Here is a 20,008-nt window from a genome sequence, read left to right as displayed (position 1 = left end):
CCCCCCCCAACCACTCACGAGAATCTGCAAAACAAGGCCGCAGCATCGGCACATTGCCGAATAGGACATTGGCGGTGCATGCTGCCAGGGTCAGGACTCAGCACTCGGCGCGCTCACCACGCGCAACGCGCCAACGGGCAGCAAACCCGTCTCAGGATGTCAGCACCGCGCAGCACTTGGGGGCGGGGGGGGAGAAGGCAAGGGTCCGGCTCCCGAGACCCAAGGCAAGATACCGCTGGGGAGGAGGCTCCTCCCGACGGCTGGCCGACGGTTGTTTTATCTTGGATGGATTCGCGTGCGCCGCAGCCCCAGACATGCAGACGCTTTTCCGGCCTGGGGAGGAGAAAGCACAGCAAAAAGACAACGGAAACGGAATGGGAATGGGAATGGGAATGAAGGGAGCTTGCGAGGAAGAGCGGCAGGCCAAAGCCGCAAGCCAGGACGTGAACTTGGGTGCCCCCCCCCACCACCACCACCACCACCACCCCCGGCGGGCCGCCCCCTGCCGGCCCGCGGACGTCTAGTTACGTAAATACATGTACTCCTCCGTCCGCCGCCCGGCACATGCTCTGACCAGGCCACTTGCCATCGACGAGGCAAACGGGCAAAACGCCCACAGTCAGTCAACTCGCCCACCGCAGCGACCACACGCACCCACCCCGTCCCGCGCGACCGCCGTTCCCCGGGGCGACCGCACGCGTTCCTGATTTTCACGTCCGCAGCTATTGATGTATTATATTACTGGCAATCCGCGCCGGCAGCCATTGATGCCATGCCATGCCATGCCGTGCCGCGCCAGCACCGCGCCAGCACCGCGCCAGCACCGCGGGCCGTGCGCTAGCCCGCCTACCCCCCAGCCCCCCTTGCAGCGAGGCCTCCGGAAAAGCAACGCGCCCCCCATGTTCATCCTGATTCCCAACCGGGCGCATCGCATCGCGGTTGGGGCTGCCCTCCGCACGCAGCGCATTGGTTTCCATCCAAGCACATGTACGTACGTACCTATGTACCTACGCACCTGATAGATGTCATGCCGGTCCCGCTGCGAACCGGGCCGAAGCACAGCATCGGCGCAGACATCCCATGCCAAGATAGACAGGTCATCTGTGCTAAAACCACATAAACACGGCGGGATAAGACGCAATCACCCTATATTCAGATTCGGGTGCTGCCCAAATAGAGGCACCTGCACGCAGGGCACCTGTATCGAAGAAAATTGTACAAGCTCGCAACATGTAAGCCCGTGTGGTCTTTTCCCATGGCCAACGTAAAACTCAAATCAGGCTGGGGGGAAACAAGCAGAAACAAGCAGAAGCAAAAAAGAAAAGGTGGAGGAGTGTCGCTGTCGTGAACCAGATGTCGCGTTGCAGTGGGCTTGTGCAAAGAACAGGGCAAAAAAAAAAAACAAGAGTAAAAAGAAAAAAAAAAGAAAAACAAAACAAAACAGTGTTTGCCTCCCCCGTGCCCGGATTCGTAGCTGCTTCTACTCTGTAGCATGCATCTACCCGGATTCGTGGCTGACTACTCTCTACCCAGGTGCACCTTTCAGCCGCCACGGAAAAGCGCGTTTCCCTCTCCATGACAATCTCCCTTCGGCTCACGATTCATGATCATGATTCATCGTCAGGACCCATCATCATCATCATCATCATCGTGACTCATACTTGCTCATTCTCCCAGTCCTTCTCCTCAAACATGGGCTCCTTCCGCACGCCGCTGATTTCCAGCTTCTCCAGGAACTCGGCCGGCACGGAAGGAATGTACTTTCTCTCGCGCTCCCTGTTGACGCCCCCGAACCCGGCCCCGTACGAGACCAGCATGTCGGTCACGGATGGCAGCGTAAACGGCAGCATGAGCGCAGGGTCCATGAGCAGGTGCTCCGGGTCGTCGTCGTCGTCGTCGTCGTTGCCGTTGCCATCGTCGTTGCTATTGCCGTTGCCGTTGCCGTTGTCGCCGCCGCCGCCGCCGTCTGCGCCACCGTCTGCGCCCGGCCCTTCGTCCGTGCAGCTGAGCGCGCTCCCGGGCGTGTCGAGCAGGTTGTCCCCGCCGTTGCCGTTTACCTTGCCCTTGACGGGCGTGGTGGGGCTGCTGCCGCTGCCGCCCTGGCCCTGGCCCGTCTTGGGCTGCGGCGAGGGCGCCCGGCTGCGGCGCCGGTCCCGCTTGAGCGCCGCCTCCTTCTGCATGGCCAAGAGGTGCTTTGTCGCGCTCTTCGGGAGCCCCTTCTCGCCCACCTCGGGTCGGTAGTGGGCGGCCGCGTGGATGAGCTGCTGCGGCGTCAGCCTCTTTAGCTGCTGCAGCGTGCTCACCAGCGCTTCCAGGTCGCCGGCGTCGAGGGACGAGAAGCACTGCAGCCACTGCAGGAGCTGGATGACGGGGGCCAGGAACCGCCTGGCCGCGTCCATGGTCGTCTCGCCCGACGCCCTTGTGTCCCCGCCTTCGTAGTGCTCCGCCTGCCGGTTGTTGCACCGGGCCCAGTCCTCGAGGATGGACACGTTCATGCGGATCTGCATCGCCTTCGTCCTCGCCAGGTACTTGCGGTTGGACATGATCCTGTTAAAGAGCTCTGCCCCGATCCAGTACAGCAGCTGGGAGACGATCTGGGACGTAATCACCGAGTGGATGTCGTAGAGGTCCAGGACGAAGAGGGTGGACGAGAGGAGCGACGTGACGTTGCGCGGGGCGGGTTTCGCGCGCTGCTTCGGCGACGGCGGCCGGAACCTCTTCTCGAGCGGCTGCTCCTTGACTGTTGCCTTGCGCTTGAAGAGCTTCCACTCGTTCTGAAACGTAATGTCCTCGAAACCGGGAATCGTCTCGTGGTCCAGCATGGCCGCGTCGAGCACCTTGTCCAGGCGTCGTTCGGCGTCGCGGACTATCAGAATGAAAATCTCGTTGATGAGCTCGGCGAGGTGGGCCTGGAACTCGGTTGTGGCCTCGACCAGCCCGGCGTCCTTTTTGAGATGGTGCAGCAAAAGCGTGGCGTTGGAGATCCAAAACGCCAGTATGGTCATGTCCCACTGGCATCGTTCGACCACGTCATTGATCAAGTCTATGGCCGTGACGAGGAGCTTCTCCAGCAGCTCCGGGTTGGCATGATAATGCGCGTATCGCGCGCTCAAGAAGATCATGTTGGCCGGCACGGGTTTCTGCGACGGCGAACGCTGCGGCGTCATCTTGGTGACGATGATGTCTAGTATCCGGTCGAGCTCGTGTTCCTGAAAGACAAACATTTGGTCATGCAAGCAGCGGCTCCAGTCGAACTCTTGTTGCTCTTCCTCAAACTCATCAACCGGCTGAAGGGCGAGTTTCTCATCAGCATGAAAATAAAATAAAATAAAATAAATAAAATAAAAAGAGGGGAAAAAAAAAAAGGAAGAAAAAGGAAAGGAAAAGTGGCTGGCATACCTCTGGCTGGTCGTCTAAGCCCACGTTACCCAAATCAACCTCCAAGTCTCTGGCGCTGTCCATCATCAACCTCCTCCGCATTTCATTCTCGGCCATTTCTTCCTCGAAGCGGTCTTGTGAAAAGCCGGGGTTGTAAAAGTCGTCGCCCATGCCGGCATTCCCGATGTTGTATCCATTGTCGTGCAGGTAAAAGGACATGTCGCTATCGGGAGGGACAAAGTCAAAGGCTGTGCGTCCAGAAGACGTCTTCTGATCGGAAGAGGCGCCGTGATCCAGCAGCAGTTTCGCGATTCCCTTGTGGCGGTTCGTCATGGCCCACATCAGGGCAGACCACTGGCTCTGATCCTGCTTGTTGACATCGGCGCCGGCTTCGATAAGGGCCTTTACCACACTTTCATGTCCCTGCGTGAACGAGTCAAAAGGATTAGTTTCGGGGAGGCATTTTCCTCCGCGGACAAAGGCCGTGAGCAAAAGAAGCGGTGCTACTCACGAAGCAGCTGGCATATATCAAAGGCGGCGTTCCGTCTTCGTCGGCAGCATTGACGTCGAGATAGGCCTTGGCGATTCCATCGAGTAATCTTCTGACTTGGGGGGCGTCACCATTGCTTGCCGCCATTGTCAGGGCCTTTTGCAGTCTATCCTTCTTTTCCGAATCCGAGAGCTTCTCGTCATTGACAATGGTTTGTTCATCTTCGAGTCCGTGCCCGGCCTGGTGAGCCGCAGCCTGCGCTTGAAGCATTTCCATAAGCCGCGCATCGCTATCCCTGGGGCCCTTGCCGGCATCGGGCCCAAAGTCGTCGTCGTTCAGAGAAAGATTCCCGAAACCGAGGGGTTTGGCCAGCGCCGGCGTTGTGAGGAACTGAGATTGACCTGAGGAACGCAAGGGGTGAGCACGCAGCATTCAAAGGGGTACGGCTCTTGGATCGCAACGGCTGACCTTGCCAGCCATCGTACATCTCTGTTTCCGCTACATAGTCTTCCAACGGGGCATGTCTCCGGTCGTTCAAGGACAGGGGGAGGTCTGCGGGAATGGCGGGCGACTTGGGGTCGTCATTGTCGGTGAGATGCCAGGGCCCCATGGTGGAAGGAGGGGGCAAAGCCGAACTTCCTGGGTCGAGGAAGTTCGGTGCTGCCCTCGCTCTCTGACAAGGGAGGCTGGAGGCTGTACTGCGTCGGCTCGAGAGAAAGAAGAGGTCTTGGCTAGTATCGGGCCGTCGTGGGCTCTTTCCGCGACGCGATGGGGGATATCTCGCAAGGCTGTCGTGTGAGGGTCTGAGTTGCCTCGACCGCAATGATGGGATGGGCCGTGGCCGTGGTGGAGTTGTGCATACACAACGTTGCGTGTTGCCGGTTGCGGAACGCCCAGCCAGCAGTTACCACAGGGTACCTACCTTTGTGAGCAGGTAGCCACTGGTTATAGGTAGTGCTAGCTTCTACGGATTAAATTTCCCAAGGTACCTACCTCCTAGCATTGACATGTACCTTGCCGTCCTGGGCCTGGTGCCTCTGTTGGCGGACCACGGCCACCGTGTCCAACACCAGTCTGGGACTTTGCCGTGCTGGAAGCTGACACACTTGGCACTACCAGTATAGCTGGTCCGTGCGCCTCCGCCTCGATCCAATGTGCAAGGCGTGCACGAACATAGCGAGACCGTGCCGCCTGGCACTGTGCAGGCTGTGCGCCTGAGCAAATAGGCGTCGGTCCATTGTCGATTGTCAGCCCATTGCTTTTGGCTGTGAGACAACGGCCCCCAACACGCCATGCCGTCGTCATCAAATGTAGATGCGGTCTGGTCTGGTAGACGCGACGACAGCAGCAGCAGCATGGGGTTGGGGCAGAGCTGACAAAGCTTCATGTATGTATGTACGGATATTGGCCCTTCTGGCCAACACCCGACTCTTGCTGCCCCGTTCTGGGCCATGAGCTTATCTTATAATAACTGTCAGCCTTTTCGTCCACCGCAGCACCGCCCACCCTCGGACGCAACGACATTCCCGGCCGCGTGCCCTCGAATACCCCTTCCCTCTCGGCCTTTTTTTTTTCCTTTTCTTCTTTTTTTTTTTTCTTGCTATTCCAGCCTAACCCTCTCGACTGCGACCGGTCTTTGGGTGGCGACACATAGCTTGACAATCAAGGTTGGCCACGGCAGCAGAAGCGTTGGACCAAGAGCACCGTCGCAAGACAAGTCTAGCAGGAAAAGCTTAATCTCGACTTGCCCGGCAGCAACACCCCCTCCCGCACCGCTCACTACCTTTCGAGAACCAAGGCCCCAAGTCCCCCAAGTCCCCAAGTCCCCAAGCAAGGGCCCGGCCTATAAAGTCGGCAAGATGGCCAGCTCGGATGACCAGACCGAGCCGCTGCTGGCATCTCAACCTGCTGCTGCTCGACAGAATTCCCACATGGAACCTTTGCTGGGGAAACCAGGTGACGCAGTCTTACCACAGGGAGCATCCGTCATGAGGGGCTTCTTCATAGGTACGTGCAATGAACATGGGCGACGCAGACAACGACGACAACAAACAACTGACGCGCGCCTGTTTGGAAGGAACCGGCATCCTCGCCCAGCTGGGCTCCGTCCTCCTGTGCATCAACATCTGGGCGCATATATTCCTCCGGCCAGTCATATTGTTCTCCGGACATCCCCTTGCCATGTCCATTGGCATCTTCAGCCTCGTCCAGGCCATTCTGAGCCTGCAGCCCACCGTCACGCCTGCGCAGAAGTGCCTCGGGCAGCGCATCCATGCCAGCCTCAACATCTTCGCCCTTGTCAGCTTCCTCGCCGGCGTCGTCTTCATCCAAGTCAACAAGTCGCTCTACAATCTGCCCCATTTCCACTCCGCGCACTCTGTTCTCGGCGGGCTCACCTTGCTCGTCATGATGGCTCAGTACATTGTCGGGTTCACCATGCTCTTCACCCCCCGACTGTACGGAAGTGTCGACCGGGCCAAGAGGCTGTACATTTACCATCGGTATGCGGGGTACTTGATCCTGGTGCTGCTGCTGACGACGGTCTGCATGGCCATGCTCACGGATTACAACCTGCATGTTCTCAACATCAACGTCTGGGGCGTCATGCTGGCCAATCTGGTTATTTTGGCGGGCGTCATCTCGCGCATTCAGAAGCACAAGATGGGATATGGGGCCTAGGACCCCAGCAGCTCGCCAGGTCCGCTGCAAGTGGACGGGCGGTGCAAGGAGACGTAATGGCGGGGGGGTCGGGCTGTGGGACGGTCGTCTTGTTGGGTTGGGTTTCTCTGTTTTAATACGGAACGGAATGCTGGTCCGAATGTGCTGGCTGCGTTGGTTTGTCTTTGTCGCTTTTGATACTACTCCGTCTGCTCTCGTTCTTTCTTTCCCAAGTTAACTAGCATATCTCTGGGTGACCCCGATATGCCAGTATATCTATCTACAGTACCGCAAAGAAGCAAGGTTCTCACAACAGACCCAACTTCTCGGAGGTGCCACTTTGCAAAACTCCCGTCTCTGTCCTGCAAGCTCTGCTGTACGATTCGACCGCGGCAGCTTCTACAACGAATCCTCCTCCCGCATCCTCGTGTAGGGGTGCGAACAGCCTGGGTTTGCAGCTTGCCCTCCGCCCCCGGCGGCGCCCGCAGACCAGCTTTCGTCCAGCACAGCCCGCGCAACTAAGTGCCTCACTTGACGAAGCCACGGCGGGCTACGCTAGGCGCCGGAGCGGTTTCCGCCGCGCGCATGAAAAACTGCCCATGGGCCAAGCGCGAGGCCGTGTTGCGCCCCAACCCTGCGGCGACTTTGCCGGGGTGATTCATGACCCGGCTCACTCGACCCAAGGTGTTTCCCAGAAAACAAAACCTAGCAGGGGGGGGAAAGGGGGGGGGGGGGGGCACATGCCATGACAGATTGCGTTTTTGGCTCCTACATACCATGAAGAAAAGGCGACCGAGCGCAACCAACCATCAAAGGGCCGGCCGGCCGTCGCTGCGGCGCACAACGGACAGTCGCCAAGCTGCGGGGCTTCATGCGTCCCATTCAGCAGGATACCGAGAGGAGTGGTTACCGGCGGGAACGGTGGATGGCGAGGGTGGCGTTTCTGCTACGTACATACACCCCTTGGCTGTGCTGTGCAATGGGCTGCATTACCCTAGACAGACGATACGAGTTTTCTACCTCGATCTGAACGAGAAAAAAAGAAAAGAAAAAGAAGGAAAGTAAGAATAAGTCAGACGCGAGAGAAACGGGCGGGATTCGAGATGCCTGCGGAAAGCCGTGCTCCCCGAGATGCTGGATCCATCGGCTGGAACTCAAAGGGCTCAATGACTTGTCATGAAAAAGCCATTGACGACGACAGGTGCGGCTTGCTTGCTGGTGCCGGTGGCCTCGCCCACCGCACACGGTTCCTCCAATGACGCACGCAAACAAGAGAGAACCAGTCACATCAACGAGCCGAAGACGACATCCATCAGCAACTCCACACAAGCAAAAGCTCTCGCTGTGGATCCAGCTGCGCCCCGGAATCCATGACAGCTTGAACCTTGAAGCCTCTTCGTGCGGGGTCGGCTCTGCCCCACAATTGCCTGGGAGGCATCTGGTCGTCCCCCGTGATGGCTGGCCGGGGGCTGGCTTTCCTCGAGCCGTCGGGCCTTTCTTTGTTTCTTTTCGCGCTCCAATTCGCTAGCACGGTCCGTGGCATTGGCGAGCAAAAAAGTAAAAAAATAAAATAAAACGAATGCCGTGCACAGGCGAGGCTTGACGCCTGCCCATGGGGCTTTGGCACCTGCCTTCAAAGCACCTGGGGCCATGCTGGCTGGGCGTGCCAGCCCCTGCCTGCATACATGCGCCCCACAACCCTTTGCTGCTGTCTGGTCGCTCTTATGCAACAGCACCAGACCAGACGTATTCGGCCAGCGGCTGCGTTGCGCTGCCCAAGGATAAGGATAAGGATAAGGATGCATCAGTATCAAATACCACAAACTCTGATAGGGCCAGAGTGCCAGTGCCAGACTCCAGAGTCCCAGAGTCCCAGAGTTCCAGACGGGCATTGTCGAGGGCATCTGACGAGGCTCGATACGGCCCGAGTATGCTGCAGCACACACGCGCAAACGCCCTGTCCATCCGACATCCTTGAAGGGACTGGTACTGTACACTGTACATGTGCTGATTTGCATGTCTGCCGTGGTGAAACTGGGCGCCAATGGGCTCTCTGGCTTGTGCTTATACTCTATAGCAGCTCGGATCTTGGGCATAGTAGCTAGGTGCACGTGCTCTGGAATAACCGTCTGCTATCCCTTTATTCCGGAACGCGGCCGGCCGGAATCGCGTAGAGCAGCGGCCTGCTAGAAACGCATCCTACAGCGAGGCAGAAGTCTGGAGAATCTCATCATCGCCAGCCAGCAGGGGCTAGTAGAGTAAGAGCAAGGCAAGGTAAGGCTCGTCAGGACGGGAGCTCCCTCCTCCCATGTCGCCGCGTCTTCTGAATCCTACGTGTGAGAGAGACACGGCAAGCATTCGTGGGGTGGGCAGTGGTGGCAGGTTGTAGCCGCGGTCGTCAGGCTGCATTCTGCTCTTCCTGGTGATTCGCCGTCAGGAGTGAAGATCTGGTTGAATTGTCAGCTTCAGGTTCCTGCAGACAGGCTTTTTCAAGGTGAAGACGCCGAGGTGCGCGAGGCCTCCATGAAGCAAAACGCGTCGGTTTGTTCAGTCGGCGACGCCGTGCTGCTTGGCGCCCAGCAAAAGATTCGCCCTGGAGGAACGTCGCACTTCTGTTGGCTATGCCGAACCTCTGCAACAGTTGGCGTCGACTACAGCGGAATGCGCATGAACTCGGGCAGTCTCTGCATCTTCAAGACTCATCATGGCACGAGGCATCTCCAGAGAGGCAAGAGAGCCATGCCGCAGCTTAATTTTCCGCATGCTAATGGAAGCCCTACCTCACGTTTCGCCGAGTAAAAAGCAAAAAGCATAAGCACCACCACGGCGTACCCGCATGACCAAGACTCTGGGAAACCCATCGTGACCGTAACGCCCGGTCTCGCATTGTATGCCGATGAACTGTTTCTACATTCAAAAGGGGGGGGGGGGGGGGGAATTCGAAAAAGATACCAACGGCAGCTAGACGAGAAAAGAAGCTTTGCGCGCGACTGGGGAGGAGCAGGTCTGGCACGTCAGGCAAAGACCGCAGTGGGATGCAGCTTCCCGCCCTGCATGCTTGACTGGGCTTGCGGCGTGCTGGATGCTGGTTGATCAAGTTGCTATGGGCTGCAAGCCTTGAAAGCGATAGGCGACGACCGGCGACTCCACGAGAAACGATACAGGTACGGAGTAGACGGTACGGTTACTTGGCCGTAAGGGGTAATGCGTGTTGCACGCGAGACTTGCGCTTGCCCTGCTTGGATTGCCCTCGGCAACGACGAGGTAAAAAGGCGCATTCCCCCCGATTCGATTAGGACGAACCAAAGCTGAGATATCCCAAAAAGCGCGACCACGGCGCCGCTGCTCCGTGGCTGTGGGATCGCCAACACGGTACTGCGTGTGTGAAGGTCGTGCTGCAGCAGGGGCCTATGTCAAATTATGAAGAAAAGGAGACATGGTCCTCTCCCGGGAAAGGACGTGTATTGCCGTGTATTGCCGTGTCTTGACCAACCTGGCACTTGCGTACCAGAGCTCGTGATGGGTTGTTTCTCCAAAGCAGCGTACTGGTATCGTCGTAAAGTCTGTTTGTCATGTGTGGTCACGCCTGGATTTGGTGCCAATGGGAATCTTACCTTTTTTACTTCTTGTTGGTTGTGGTTGTGGTTGTAGTTGTAGCGGTCGTTGTTTGCTCCTCTTCTGCTGACTGATGTTTGCTATCCAAGTCATTGGGCGTGGCTGGCAAGCTGCAGATGGATGATTTGTCGCGCGGCCGGATGAATCGGGCCCCTGGGTCATGGACGCCGGGCTTTTGGTTCACTATGCTCGACACATCTAAAGCAAAGGGTCCGTTCTGGCTCCAGGCTCCAATTCCGACGCTTGATTCATGACGCGCCAAGTTGCCTTTCGGATGTGGCCTTGAGCAAAACCGACTGATGTGCATGCCTACGGAGTAGAAGGCACCTCCAACGCTGCAGCCAGGGAGTCGAAAGCGCTCAAACGGTCAGATGGGAAGCACAAACTACCCTGCACGTAAGCCGTTGTGATACGAGCGCCCCAAGCAGCATGCTGAGATGCTCTTCCCGTGCGGTCCGTGAGACGCATCCGCCTACTCCGTGCCAGGGACTATTGCGTGCCAGATTCCACAAAGCGCTGGTACGCCACTTGAGGCGAGCATCTGGGCCAATGGATCCCATCAGTCAGTATTCAATGTACTCTGAGGGGAACCAAGGTCAGCGACTCAGCGTCAGCCCCTCAGCGTCAGCCCATCGAGGAACCGACGTTGTCATGTCACTGAGGCGGAAATTTGAAATGTGCGTCGGTAGGTCATGTTGCGGTGGAACCCCGACTAATAAGGTCGAGAGAAGCGTCATGTGTCTCCGTACTCGGTACTCGGTACTCCGTACAAGGAGGGGAGAGCCTCGAGTCAGCGCAAAGTTTGCCGCATTACCTTTTGCCGTGTTGGACAAGAATGCTGTGAACAAGTCAAGGGGGGGTGGTTAATTTCCAAGACATGCCAGGCCGTCCAGGACTCCAGGCCGTCCAGGACGTGTTGGCCAGCCCCTAGTTTTGAAGTCGTCGTCGTCGTCGTCGTCGTCGTCGTCGTCGTCGTCGTCGTCGTCGTCGTCGTCGTCGTCAAGGCACGGTCGTGGTCCTTTGCCATGTCCCAGCAGTGAGTTGGTTGACTGACTGACTTTGGACTGCCCGCCGTCCTTGTCGCCTGTCGCCTTGTCGCCTGTCACCCTTTGTCTGCCGGCTGCGCTTTTGCCTTTGCCTTGCCGCCTGTGGAAGGCTGATGTCGACGCTGGGGCTGGCTGATTGGGTGCCCCAGGGGCCAGGGAATGATCACGCAGCTGGTGCAACGGTGGACGGCCATTAAAACGAGCGGGCAGGGAACGCGGGAGTTGCAGCAATGCAACATGCAACATGCAACATGCAGCCCACGTCTCAATTGGTCGGTACTGGTGCCCACGCCTGGTTGACGTCATAACCTCATAACTTCATAAGCCAGGCACTGGCCCGCTCCTTCTTTGCGTGTCTCGCCCCTTCCCCCACAGTTGGGCGCTTGCTTGATTGCCTCCCCACCCCCCTGGTCTTTGGCGGTCCCCCCTGGCGAGAGAACAAAGAAAAAGTCGGCAAAAAAAGAAAACAAAAAAAAATTCGCCCGATGGCTCGCGATTTCGATTCCCCCTCCCCCGCGACAGCCTTTGGATGGTATGCCGTCTGGCGCGTCTTTCTCTTTCCGCATCGCGTGCTGGCGGGCCCTGCACCCTGCTAGTGCTCGCAGCTGCACGGGCTCGTGGCCTGGAGGGTGTAGAGGCAGGCAGGGACTCGGATTCGACCCGCAAAGGGGGGGGGGGGCCGACGCAGAGCCGCTTCCATGGGTCTTTGCCCAGCTGGTCCCTACCTGCCTCGGTATGTATGTACGTGGCACAGCGCTGTGTCTACGGGGTCTCTGCAGTGCAGTAGGTGTCAATCGTGTCAATCGCAGCATGGGCACCGAGGGCGTGCGGCCTCTTTGGAGTCGCAGTTGACGCAACCGAAATCCCCCCCAGCTGGATCTTGCTGCTGGCTGGCACTCGCTGGTTGCAACCGCAACGTTGGTAATCTCGATGGCAGCGAATGGCGCGGTGGCGGTGGTGGTGGTGATGGTGGTGGTGCTGGGTGGGCGGTGCTGGGTGGGCGGTGCTGGGTGGGCGATGCTGGGTGGTTGCTGTGGTGCTGCTGGATGGGGCTGCTGCTGGATGGTGCTGCTGCTGGGTGGTGCTGCTGCTGGGTGGTGCTGCTGCTGGGTGCTGTGGTGCTGGTGGCTCTCGCCGCCGTGTTGGCCCTCGCCGTGTGGCCAGCCCCAGCCCCAGCCCCAGCTCCAGCTCCAGTTCCAGTTCCAGCTCCAGCTCCAGCTTCGTGGCTCCCACCAGACCAAGACCAGACCAAGACCAGACCGAGACCAGACTTGATTTGATCCCAGCACGGCCATCTCATCTCACTCTGCCCCCAACCCTTCCTCCACGCCATAAATCCATAATCGCCCTTGGGGGGCTGACGTCGGTCGCACTGCCCATCCTTCATCTCCTCGATCCCCATCCCCCCCCCCTTACCTTATTTTGACAGCATCCAGTCTTCACCGTTTGTTCTCCCCTCCCCCAGCGCCAACTCGACAAGTCCACCCGAAGAGTCCACCCGAAAAGTCCACCCGAAAGTCTACCCGACCGCCCACCCGACCTGTTCGTTCTTTGGCGACACCTTCTTCCCCCGTTCGACCAGACCTAAAGGCGGGAAGCCACTCGCCCTCCCAAGGATCCGTATTGTTGCCCGACTTTCATTTACCCGCCAGGCGTCTTGTTCAGCCCACCCTCGACCCGGATACCGTCTCGTTGACCTTGACCTTGCCGACTTTTCGGGCAACAGCGGCAGGAGCCCGTTGACGTCGTGCACAACGCCGCACATACTTCCACCCCCCCCCCCCCCCAACCAACCCCCCCAACACCCCTGGGCTGCCATCTCATGCGCTCGTCCATCCTTCGACTCTTGTCCTGACAAACAACCTCGAGCCCTCTTGGTTCGAGGCATGCACCGGCCCGCATCTGTTGCCAACGCGTACTTGGCACCAGCATCTACCGAAGCCGATCCCAAAAACCCCAAAACAACGCGTCTTGGTGCTGAATGCTGGTCACCCGGCGATTCTGCCTCCTGCCCGTCCCCGAAGAAGTGCAAACGAGCCCCGAGAAATGGTCCCGAGAGAGATGGATTGAGCTCGAGTAACATAGCTACGGTACAAGCAGCACCTACGTGGATTAGGCATGGGAAGGGCAGAATGCCTCAACGCCGCTCCAGCTACCCTCTCTCTTCGCCGTCCGAGTCGACGGGCAGGGGTCAGCAAGAGTGGCACAGTTCCAAACAACAACAGAGTCACCCTCAGGTCCCGGCAACCCCCTCCGCTGCGGCTGCTCGGTTGATCAAAAACTCCTTGTCGGCTTTTGACGATTCAACCCCCAGCCCTCCACTTCTGCCTACATCCCAGCAGCAGCTGAATGAATATCGGGCCAGGCTGGCTCGCGACCTCGAGCTGCGCGAGCTCTCTGCCAAGGGCGTCGTCGTGGCTCACCCGCAAAAGACTCGCTTTTCCCCCATTCTGGAGGAGAGCGCGGGTGCAGCAAGCTCGCCAATGTTGACGGCAGGTCTCACCACCTCCGCCACCTCCGCCACCTCCACCGAGTCTGGCAACACCGTTCGCGGAGGCGCAACACCGGCAGCAGCAACCGTCTACACGCCTTCGTACCCTTTCCCTCGCATGGCTGGAGCTGCCGGCCAGTATGCAAGAGTCATTCCACAGCTCCCGGCGAGTCCGGCGTCGCGGCAGCAGATGCCCTCCGTGTTCGAATATCGGGGAATGCCTGAAAGAGTCCCCTGCGAGTCCCCCGCGACAGCATCGTCTTTCGCTTTCGAACCCTTGCCATCCCGCGACTACCCCCTCGACTATGATTTTCCCGCTCCTAACCTCTACGACCTGTCGCTCATGCTGTCCGCCGAACCCGGCCTGGATGCCTGGTGGAGCACCGTGGTGCAAATCATGCGGGACATCTACAAAGCCGAGCGCGTGACTCTTGCCGTCCCGGCGGACACTACCGACCTTGAAAATGTTCCGTGGGGTCAAAAGGCTACTTACAACGCACACCAGGAGGACGATTTCAGCCTGGGTTATTTGGCAAAGGGCAGCATCCACCACCACAAGAGCAGCGACTGCGAGGCTTCCGAAGGCCCGGCCTCTTTGGAAAGTGCCGCCGCTGGCTCCGTCAACCTGCCTAGGCCAGGCCTGCAAAGTCGCCATTCATTCACTGCGTTTGAGGAGAGCAGACAGCAGTCGCAGGATCGCACCTCAGTCCTGAAAAGGCCCACGCCTCTGATGAGGAGCAAGACGCAGCAGCATTCGTCTCATCGAGCTGCGGCGGAAAATGCGGCCGAACCTCGAGGGGATTTCGTGCATCTGAACAAGGACGCATTGAGCGAGCATGATGCCGCTCGTGAAGCGCAGCACGAGATACCAAGCTGGGAAGCCCCTTACGTGGCACGTTATCAAGGTCAGGGTCGCGTGTTACCCGTCCTGCAAGCGTTGGATTACGAAGCAGATCCCCTGATTGACCACGCAGGCATTGCGCGCGTGCTCGAGCGCGGCCGTACCGTAGCGCTGACTCGGACATATCCCTACCTCCCCCGAAATGAACCAGAGCCGGATCAAGGATCGGAGCAGAGAGCGAGCTCGAAGGGAGGGACCGTCGATGCCAAGAAACCCAGGAGACAGCGTACCGACTCTGTTTCCAAGCTATCCTCGCTTCTGCCCGGCACATCGCGTGCCAAAGGGTCCCATGCTTCCGACAGCGGAAAGACGAGCGGAAAGACGATGTCGTCGTCGTCTCACTACCTGGATGACGAAGATCGAAAGCCCTCTACTCCAAAGTATGAGGAGTACGAACAGGCGCCATCCTCTCCTTGGTCGCAGTCTCCCGCGCCCTCCCCTGCCGTCCGAGCCGATGCATTGGAGAACCCGTTCTTTACAGATGCCATGGTTGACGAAGAGAGCTTCAACCCTGGCTCGCCACCCTCCAGCTATACCGGAATGCGCCCACCGGAAGCCATCGGCGTTGACAACTCTTGGACCGTCCTCCACATCCCTCTTACCCACGTCCTCCTCTCGAAACCCACCAGGACCTTTAAGCTCGACGGCGCTGCCCTGGAAATCAAATCGCAGACGCGATCCAAGGACGAGTGCCCGCCCGACCGCAAGCAGACGCCGGATGCGGATCGCGTAACGCAAGAACAGCTGAAGAGAAACCGTTCCGCTCCGATCGCCATCCTCTCCATCCTCAGCACCGTGATACCGTATCCATCTGCTCTAAGGCATTCGCTTGAACACCTTGCGCCTCATATGGCGACCTCGTTTTCTCTGTGCCGTCACTACAGCAACCTCGAGACGGAGCTGGCCGGCCTCCAGCGGCGGAGACCTTCGACAACTGGCTTTGGCGCCGTCGCACCATTCGCGAACCAAGGCGATGCTACCGCGCATGCGGTTTCGCGGACTATGCTCCCGCAGGGCTCAGGAGGCGGAAGCATAACAAGTCCGAGCGACTATTCGGCCATCTCCAAAAGCACCACCGCTTCCCCGATGGCAACGCCGGGATGGGAGCCTGGCTCACTCAGTCACTTCATGGACAGGAGACTACCTCTCGGCAGTCCCTCGGTGACTTGTCAAGGAGCGGAAAGTTACTTTGCCAGCAAGCAGAGGGCGGCGTTGAAGCACGAAATAGACACCGCTCCTGCCAAGGAGAGATCAAGAGCGGCGTCCAAAGAAGGCTCACCTAGCGAGAGCAGACAGTCGTTCCTATCCAGTGCCAGGATCGGACATGAGGTTTCCAGTCCAGAGCAGGCGGCAGCGAAGAGCTGTCCTGAGGCCGACGAAGGCGCCGCCGCCAAGTTTAGGAAAGACGGCAGCAGCCTCCCTGGCGAACACGAAGATGCCGTTGCCAACCCGGCTGGCGAGTCGACGGCCCCCAGGCCAACGACTATGGACAGGGCTGCTGGCGGTTCAAGCAAGGTTGAACGCGGCCGCCACTCCGTGTTGCACAGCTACGGGGCAGACTTTGCGTCGACATTTCAGTCTCTCCCTCCAAGCTCCAGTGTGACGTCAAAACTGCCGCCGACGCCGGCGACACCGTCGCGGAGTGGCTCTTCGATCCCCACGGTCGGTGACATGCCGCCTCCGTCCGACAAACTCAAGGGACTCATCCTCGATTCGCTGCCCGCCCACGTATTCGTCTCTTTACCGCAGACGGGAGAGACGGTGTGGGTCAACAGCCGCTTCTTATCCTATCGCGGGCAAACCGTGGCGGACCTGTCCGCCGACCCCTGGGGCAGCATTCACCCCGACGACAGAGAGGGTTATCTCAAAGCCTGGGGCCACTCTCTACGAACCGGGGAGCAGTTCTCCAGAACCGTGCGCATCAAAAGGTTCGACGGCGCCTACCGTTGGTTCTACGCGCGAGCTGTGGCGTCCAAGGACAAACGCGGCGTCATCATGCAGTTCCTGGGCTCCTACATGGATATTCACGACCAGCACATTGCTGAGCTGAAGGCTGCCCGGCAAGAGGAAATTGAAGCTTCGGAGGCGAAACACAGGCTGCTCGCCAACCTCATCCCGCAAATCATATTCACCGCAACGGAAGACGACGGCATCACGTTTGCCAACGATCAATGGCTGTCCTATACTGGCCAGAGCTTCGAGGATTCGCTCGGGCTTGGGTTCATGGACTTTGTGCATCCAGAAGATCTGACAAGGTGCAGGATCCCCCACGACCGAGGCACCACCAAGCCCTCGAATGCTCGATCCCTGAGCGACGAGACGAGCAGCAGCAGCAGCAGCAGCAACAACAACAACAACAACCCTGCTGCCGGAACGCTCTCGTCCTGCAAGACCGGCACATGCGCACCTCGAGGCGAGCATGAGGCTCCTCCGCATCATCTTGGCGGCGCCGGAGGTTTGAGCCTGCATCATGCGCAGCAGCAGCCTTCAATGTCCCGCACGAGCAGCTCTGACAGTGATTCCGTGTACTCGCTTCCTTCCGCCGAACTGACGGAACTGGCTCGCCAGGGCATCATCAAGGTGGCCATGGACACGAGCGGCCGGCTTTCCTACACCACCGAGGTCCGTCTCCGATCAAAGACTGGCGAGTATCGCTGGCATCTCATTCGCTGCGTCGAAATCGACACGCTCGACTTTGGTCAAGGAGCTAGCTCCTACTTTGGTTCTGCCACGGACATCAACGACCACAAGCTGCTGGAGGCCAAGCTCAAAGAGGCCATGGAGTCCAAGGGCCGATTCTTGAGCAACATGTCTCACGAGATACGAACACCGCTCATTGGCATCTCGGGCATGGTCAGCTTTCTGCAGGACACAACCCTGAACGAGGAGCAGAGGGACTACACCAATACGATCCAAACGAGCGCCAACAGCCTGATCATGATTATTAATGATATACTGGACCTGTCCAAGGTTGATGCCGGCATGATGAAACTCAAGTACGAGTGGTTTCATACCCGGTCTTTGATTGAAGACGTGAACGAGCTCGTGTCAACCATGGCGATTGCGAAGCGTCTCGAGCTGAACTACCTGGTCGAAGAGGACGTGCCAGCGTGGGTCAAGGGCGACAAGGTCCGAATCCGCCAAGTCTTGCTCAACGTCATTGGAAACGCCATCAAGTTCACCTCGGAAGGCGAAGTATTTAGTCGATGCAGAGTGTGCACGGACAGCGACGCCTCCTCGGACCCGACTCGGCACGAAATCGTGCTTCAGTTTGCCATAATCGACACCGGAAGGGGGTTTACCAAGGAGGAGGCCGAGCTCATATTCAAGCCGTTTAGTCAGATTGACGGGAGCAGCACGAGACAGCACGGCGGGAGCGGTCTCGGTCTTGTCATCTCGCGACAGCTGGTAGAGCTCCACGGAGGCAAGATGGAGGGCAGCGCCATCCCGGGCAAGGGATCGACCTTTACCTTTACGGCGCGGTTCACCCTGCCGTCTGCCGAGGACCACCCCAACGCCCCGGTCAGTCCGGAGTCATCGGCGCCGGCAAGTTCGAGGCAGGGCTCGTCTGAGGATGTAGTGCGTCTTGCAAGCAAGGGCGCGCATGGCGCGGACAATGATGGCAGCGGCGGCGGTGGCGGCGGTCCAAAAGAAATCGCCGGCCCTAGGCCCGCGGACCATCACCACCACCCAGCTCCTCCGAGCCCAATGTCGGTACTGGTTCCCGGCAGCTCCGATTCGTCGGCCCGTCTCGGCAGACACCTACCCCTGTCGCCCTCGACTCGATCGGTCAGCTCTGGACTGGCACGGTTTAGCGAGGCAGCCAAGGCCAGTGGGCAGGACTTGTCCCAGATGAAGCTCGAGCTGACGGCCGAAAGAGGCTCGGCATACCGAACGTCAATGTCGGAAGTGGAGAGCTCGCGGCCGACGAGCGACTTCCGGCCGCCGGCGTACTCGATCCTGATTGTTTGCGCGCAGCACCACAGCCGAGAAGCTACGACGAAGCACATTGAAATGACGCTGCCCAAGGAGGTGCCCCACAGCATCACGGCTGTGGCGACGATTGAAGAGGCCGAACCCTTCCTCGGCGGCGACGACGACCCCGTCATGTTCACGCACATTGTCCTGAACCTGGCCCCTGCCGAAGACATCATGGACGTCATGGACCGGATCACCCTGCTGCGGAGGATTGAGGGAACCATGATTGTGATTCTCATCGATTCCACCCAGAGGCAGGCGGTGCAGAAACTGGCAGCCGACACCAAGCACGAGCGGGTGCTGACGGAAAACACGGTGACCTTTATCTACAAGCCGGTCAAGCCGTCGCGATTCGCCGTCATCTTTGATCCCGACAAGGTGCGCGACTTCAGCGTGGACCGGAACCGGTCCACGGCGCAGCAGATGGTGGAGAGCCAAAAGGCCAGCTATCAGGAGATTGGCAAGCGGATGGGCAACAAGGGCTACCGGGTGCTGCTGGTCGAGGACAACCCGGTGAACCAGAAGGTGCTCAACAGGTATCTTAAGAAGATTGGCGTGGATGTCGAGGTGGCCGTTGACGGGGCCGAGTGCACCGAGATTGTCTTGGCCAAGCCACACGGGTACTATTCACTGATTCTGGTTGGTGCTGCTGCTGCCTTTGCGTTGTTTACTTTTTTTTTTTTTTTTTTTTTCCTTTTTCCCCCTTTTCCCCCTTTTCCCCTTTTTCCCATTTTCCCTCCTTTCTTCCTTTTTTTTCCGAACATGGTCTTGACCCTGGACTAATTCTTTGCTCCCGCAGTGTGACTTGCACATGCCTCGTAAAGACGGCTACCAAGCATGCCGTGAAATACGACGGTGGGAAAATGCGGCCGGCTTCCGCAAGATGCCAATCATTGCCCTCTCGGCCAACGTCATGTCGGATGTGCAGGAAAAGTGCATCGCGGCCGGGTTCAGCGACTATGTGACTAAGCCGGTCGACTTTATCGATCTCAGCCGAGCCATGGCCAAGTTTTTCTAGCCGTGGTCTTGCCAAGGTCCAACGCGAGGCGATGCCTGCGGGGTGCTGGTCGGATGTGAGGTTCCGTGCTTCGCCGCCAGGCAATCGGCCTCGATTGTATTCTACTCTACATGCTTGCTTGCGACATCCTGCTTTTGCACGCCACACGCATGGCAAGTATTACTATGAGCATGTCCTTTTACTCGGTTGTTGGCATCATCGGAAAGTAGCGAGCAGGCCCTTTGTTCTTTTAGACGAGGAGGATTCGCATGATGAAGCAGCACGTGATAAAGCAACGTTGGCAGGGGTAGATGCTGCGCTCCCATGGCCAATTATGCAGGGTATTTGTTCCTTTTTTCTTTTTTTATTTTTCTTTTTTTTTTCTTTTGCTTGTTTTTTCTTCCTTTCTCCCCCCACCTTTTTCTCTTCTCTCAAGAAGGACATAGGTAGGTAT

General features: G+C 58.4%; 5 protein-coding genes across 5 annotated transcripts; 2 read left to right on the top strand and 3 right to left on the bottom strand.

The window, feature by feature from the left end:
- Nucleotides 1-1,655: 1,655 nt before the first annotated feature.
- On the bottom strand, nt 1,656-4,478 carry UV8b_08200 (uncharacterized protein; the record flags this gene model as incomplete). Its single annotated transcript, XM_043145697.1, has 4 exons — nt 1,656-3,287; nt 3,400-3,801; nt 3,890-4,269; nt 4,337-4,478. 4 exons carry the CDS (start codon nt 4,476-4,478, stop codon nt 1,656-1,658), a joined length of 2,556 nt encoding a protein of 851 aa, XP_043001632.1.
- A 1,249-nt stretch (nt 4,479-5,727) lies between these two features.
- On the top strand, nt 5,728-6,547 carry UV8b_08199 (uncharacterized protein; the record flags this gene model as incomplete). Its single annotated transcript, XM_043145696.1, has 2 exons — nt 5,728-5,875; nt 5,946-6,547. 2 exons carry the CDS (start codon nt 5,728-5,730, stop codon nt 6,545-6,547), a joined length of 750 nt encoding a protein of 249 aa, XP_043001631.1.
- Nucleotides 6,548-11,004: 4,457 nt separating this feature from the next.
- On the bottom strand, nt 11,005-11,493 carry UV8b_08198 (uncharacterized protein; the record flags this gene model as incomplete). Its single annotated transcript, XM_043145695.1, has 1 exon — nt 11,005-11,493. The coding sequence occupies one exon, from the start codon at nt 11,491-11,493 to the stop codon at nt 11,005-11,007; it is 489 nt and encodes a 162-aa protein (XP_043001630.1).
- A 493-nt stretch (nt 11,494-11,986) lies between these two features.
- Nucleotides 11,987-12,589, bottom strand: UV8b_08197 (uncharacterized protein; the record flags this gene model as incomplete). The annotated part of the gene is made up of 1 exon (XM_043145694.1): nt 11,987-12,589. The coding sequence occupies one exon, from the start codon at nt 12,587-12,589 to the stop codon at nt 11,987-11,989; it is 603 nt and encodes a 200-aa protein (XP_043001629.1).
- Nucleotides 12,590-13,319: 730 nt separating this feature from the next.
- On the top strand, nt 13,320-19,575 carry UV8b_08196 (uncharacterized protein; the record flags this gene model as incomplete). The annotated part of the gene is made up of 2 exons (XM_043145693.1): nt 13,320-19,196; nt 19,357-19,575. 2 exons carry the CDS (start codon nt 13,320-13,322, stop codon nt 19,573-19,575), a joined length of 6,096 nt encoding a protein of 2,031 aa, XP_043001628.1.
- Between the last annotated feature and the right edge of the window lie 433 nt (nt 19,576-20,008).

Source organism: Ustilaginoidea virens, chromosome 7 (genome assembly GCF_000687475.1).
Source record: "Ustilaginoidea virens chromosome 7, complete sequence".
Lineage (NCBI taxonomy): Eukaryota > Fungi > Ascomycota > Sordariomycetes > Hypocreales > Clavicipitaceae > Ustilaginoidea > Ustilaginoidea virens.
The sequence above is the reverse complement of the archived record's forward strand: the minus strand, read 5'-3'. Positions and strand labels throughout refer to the sequence as shown.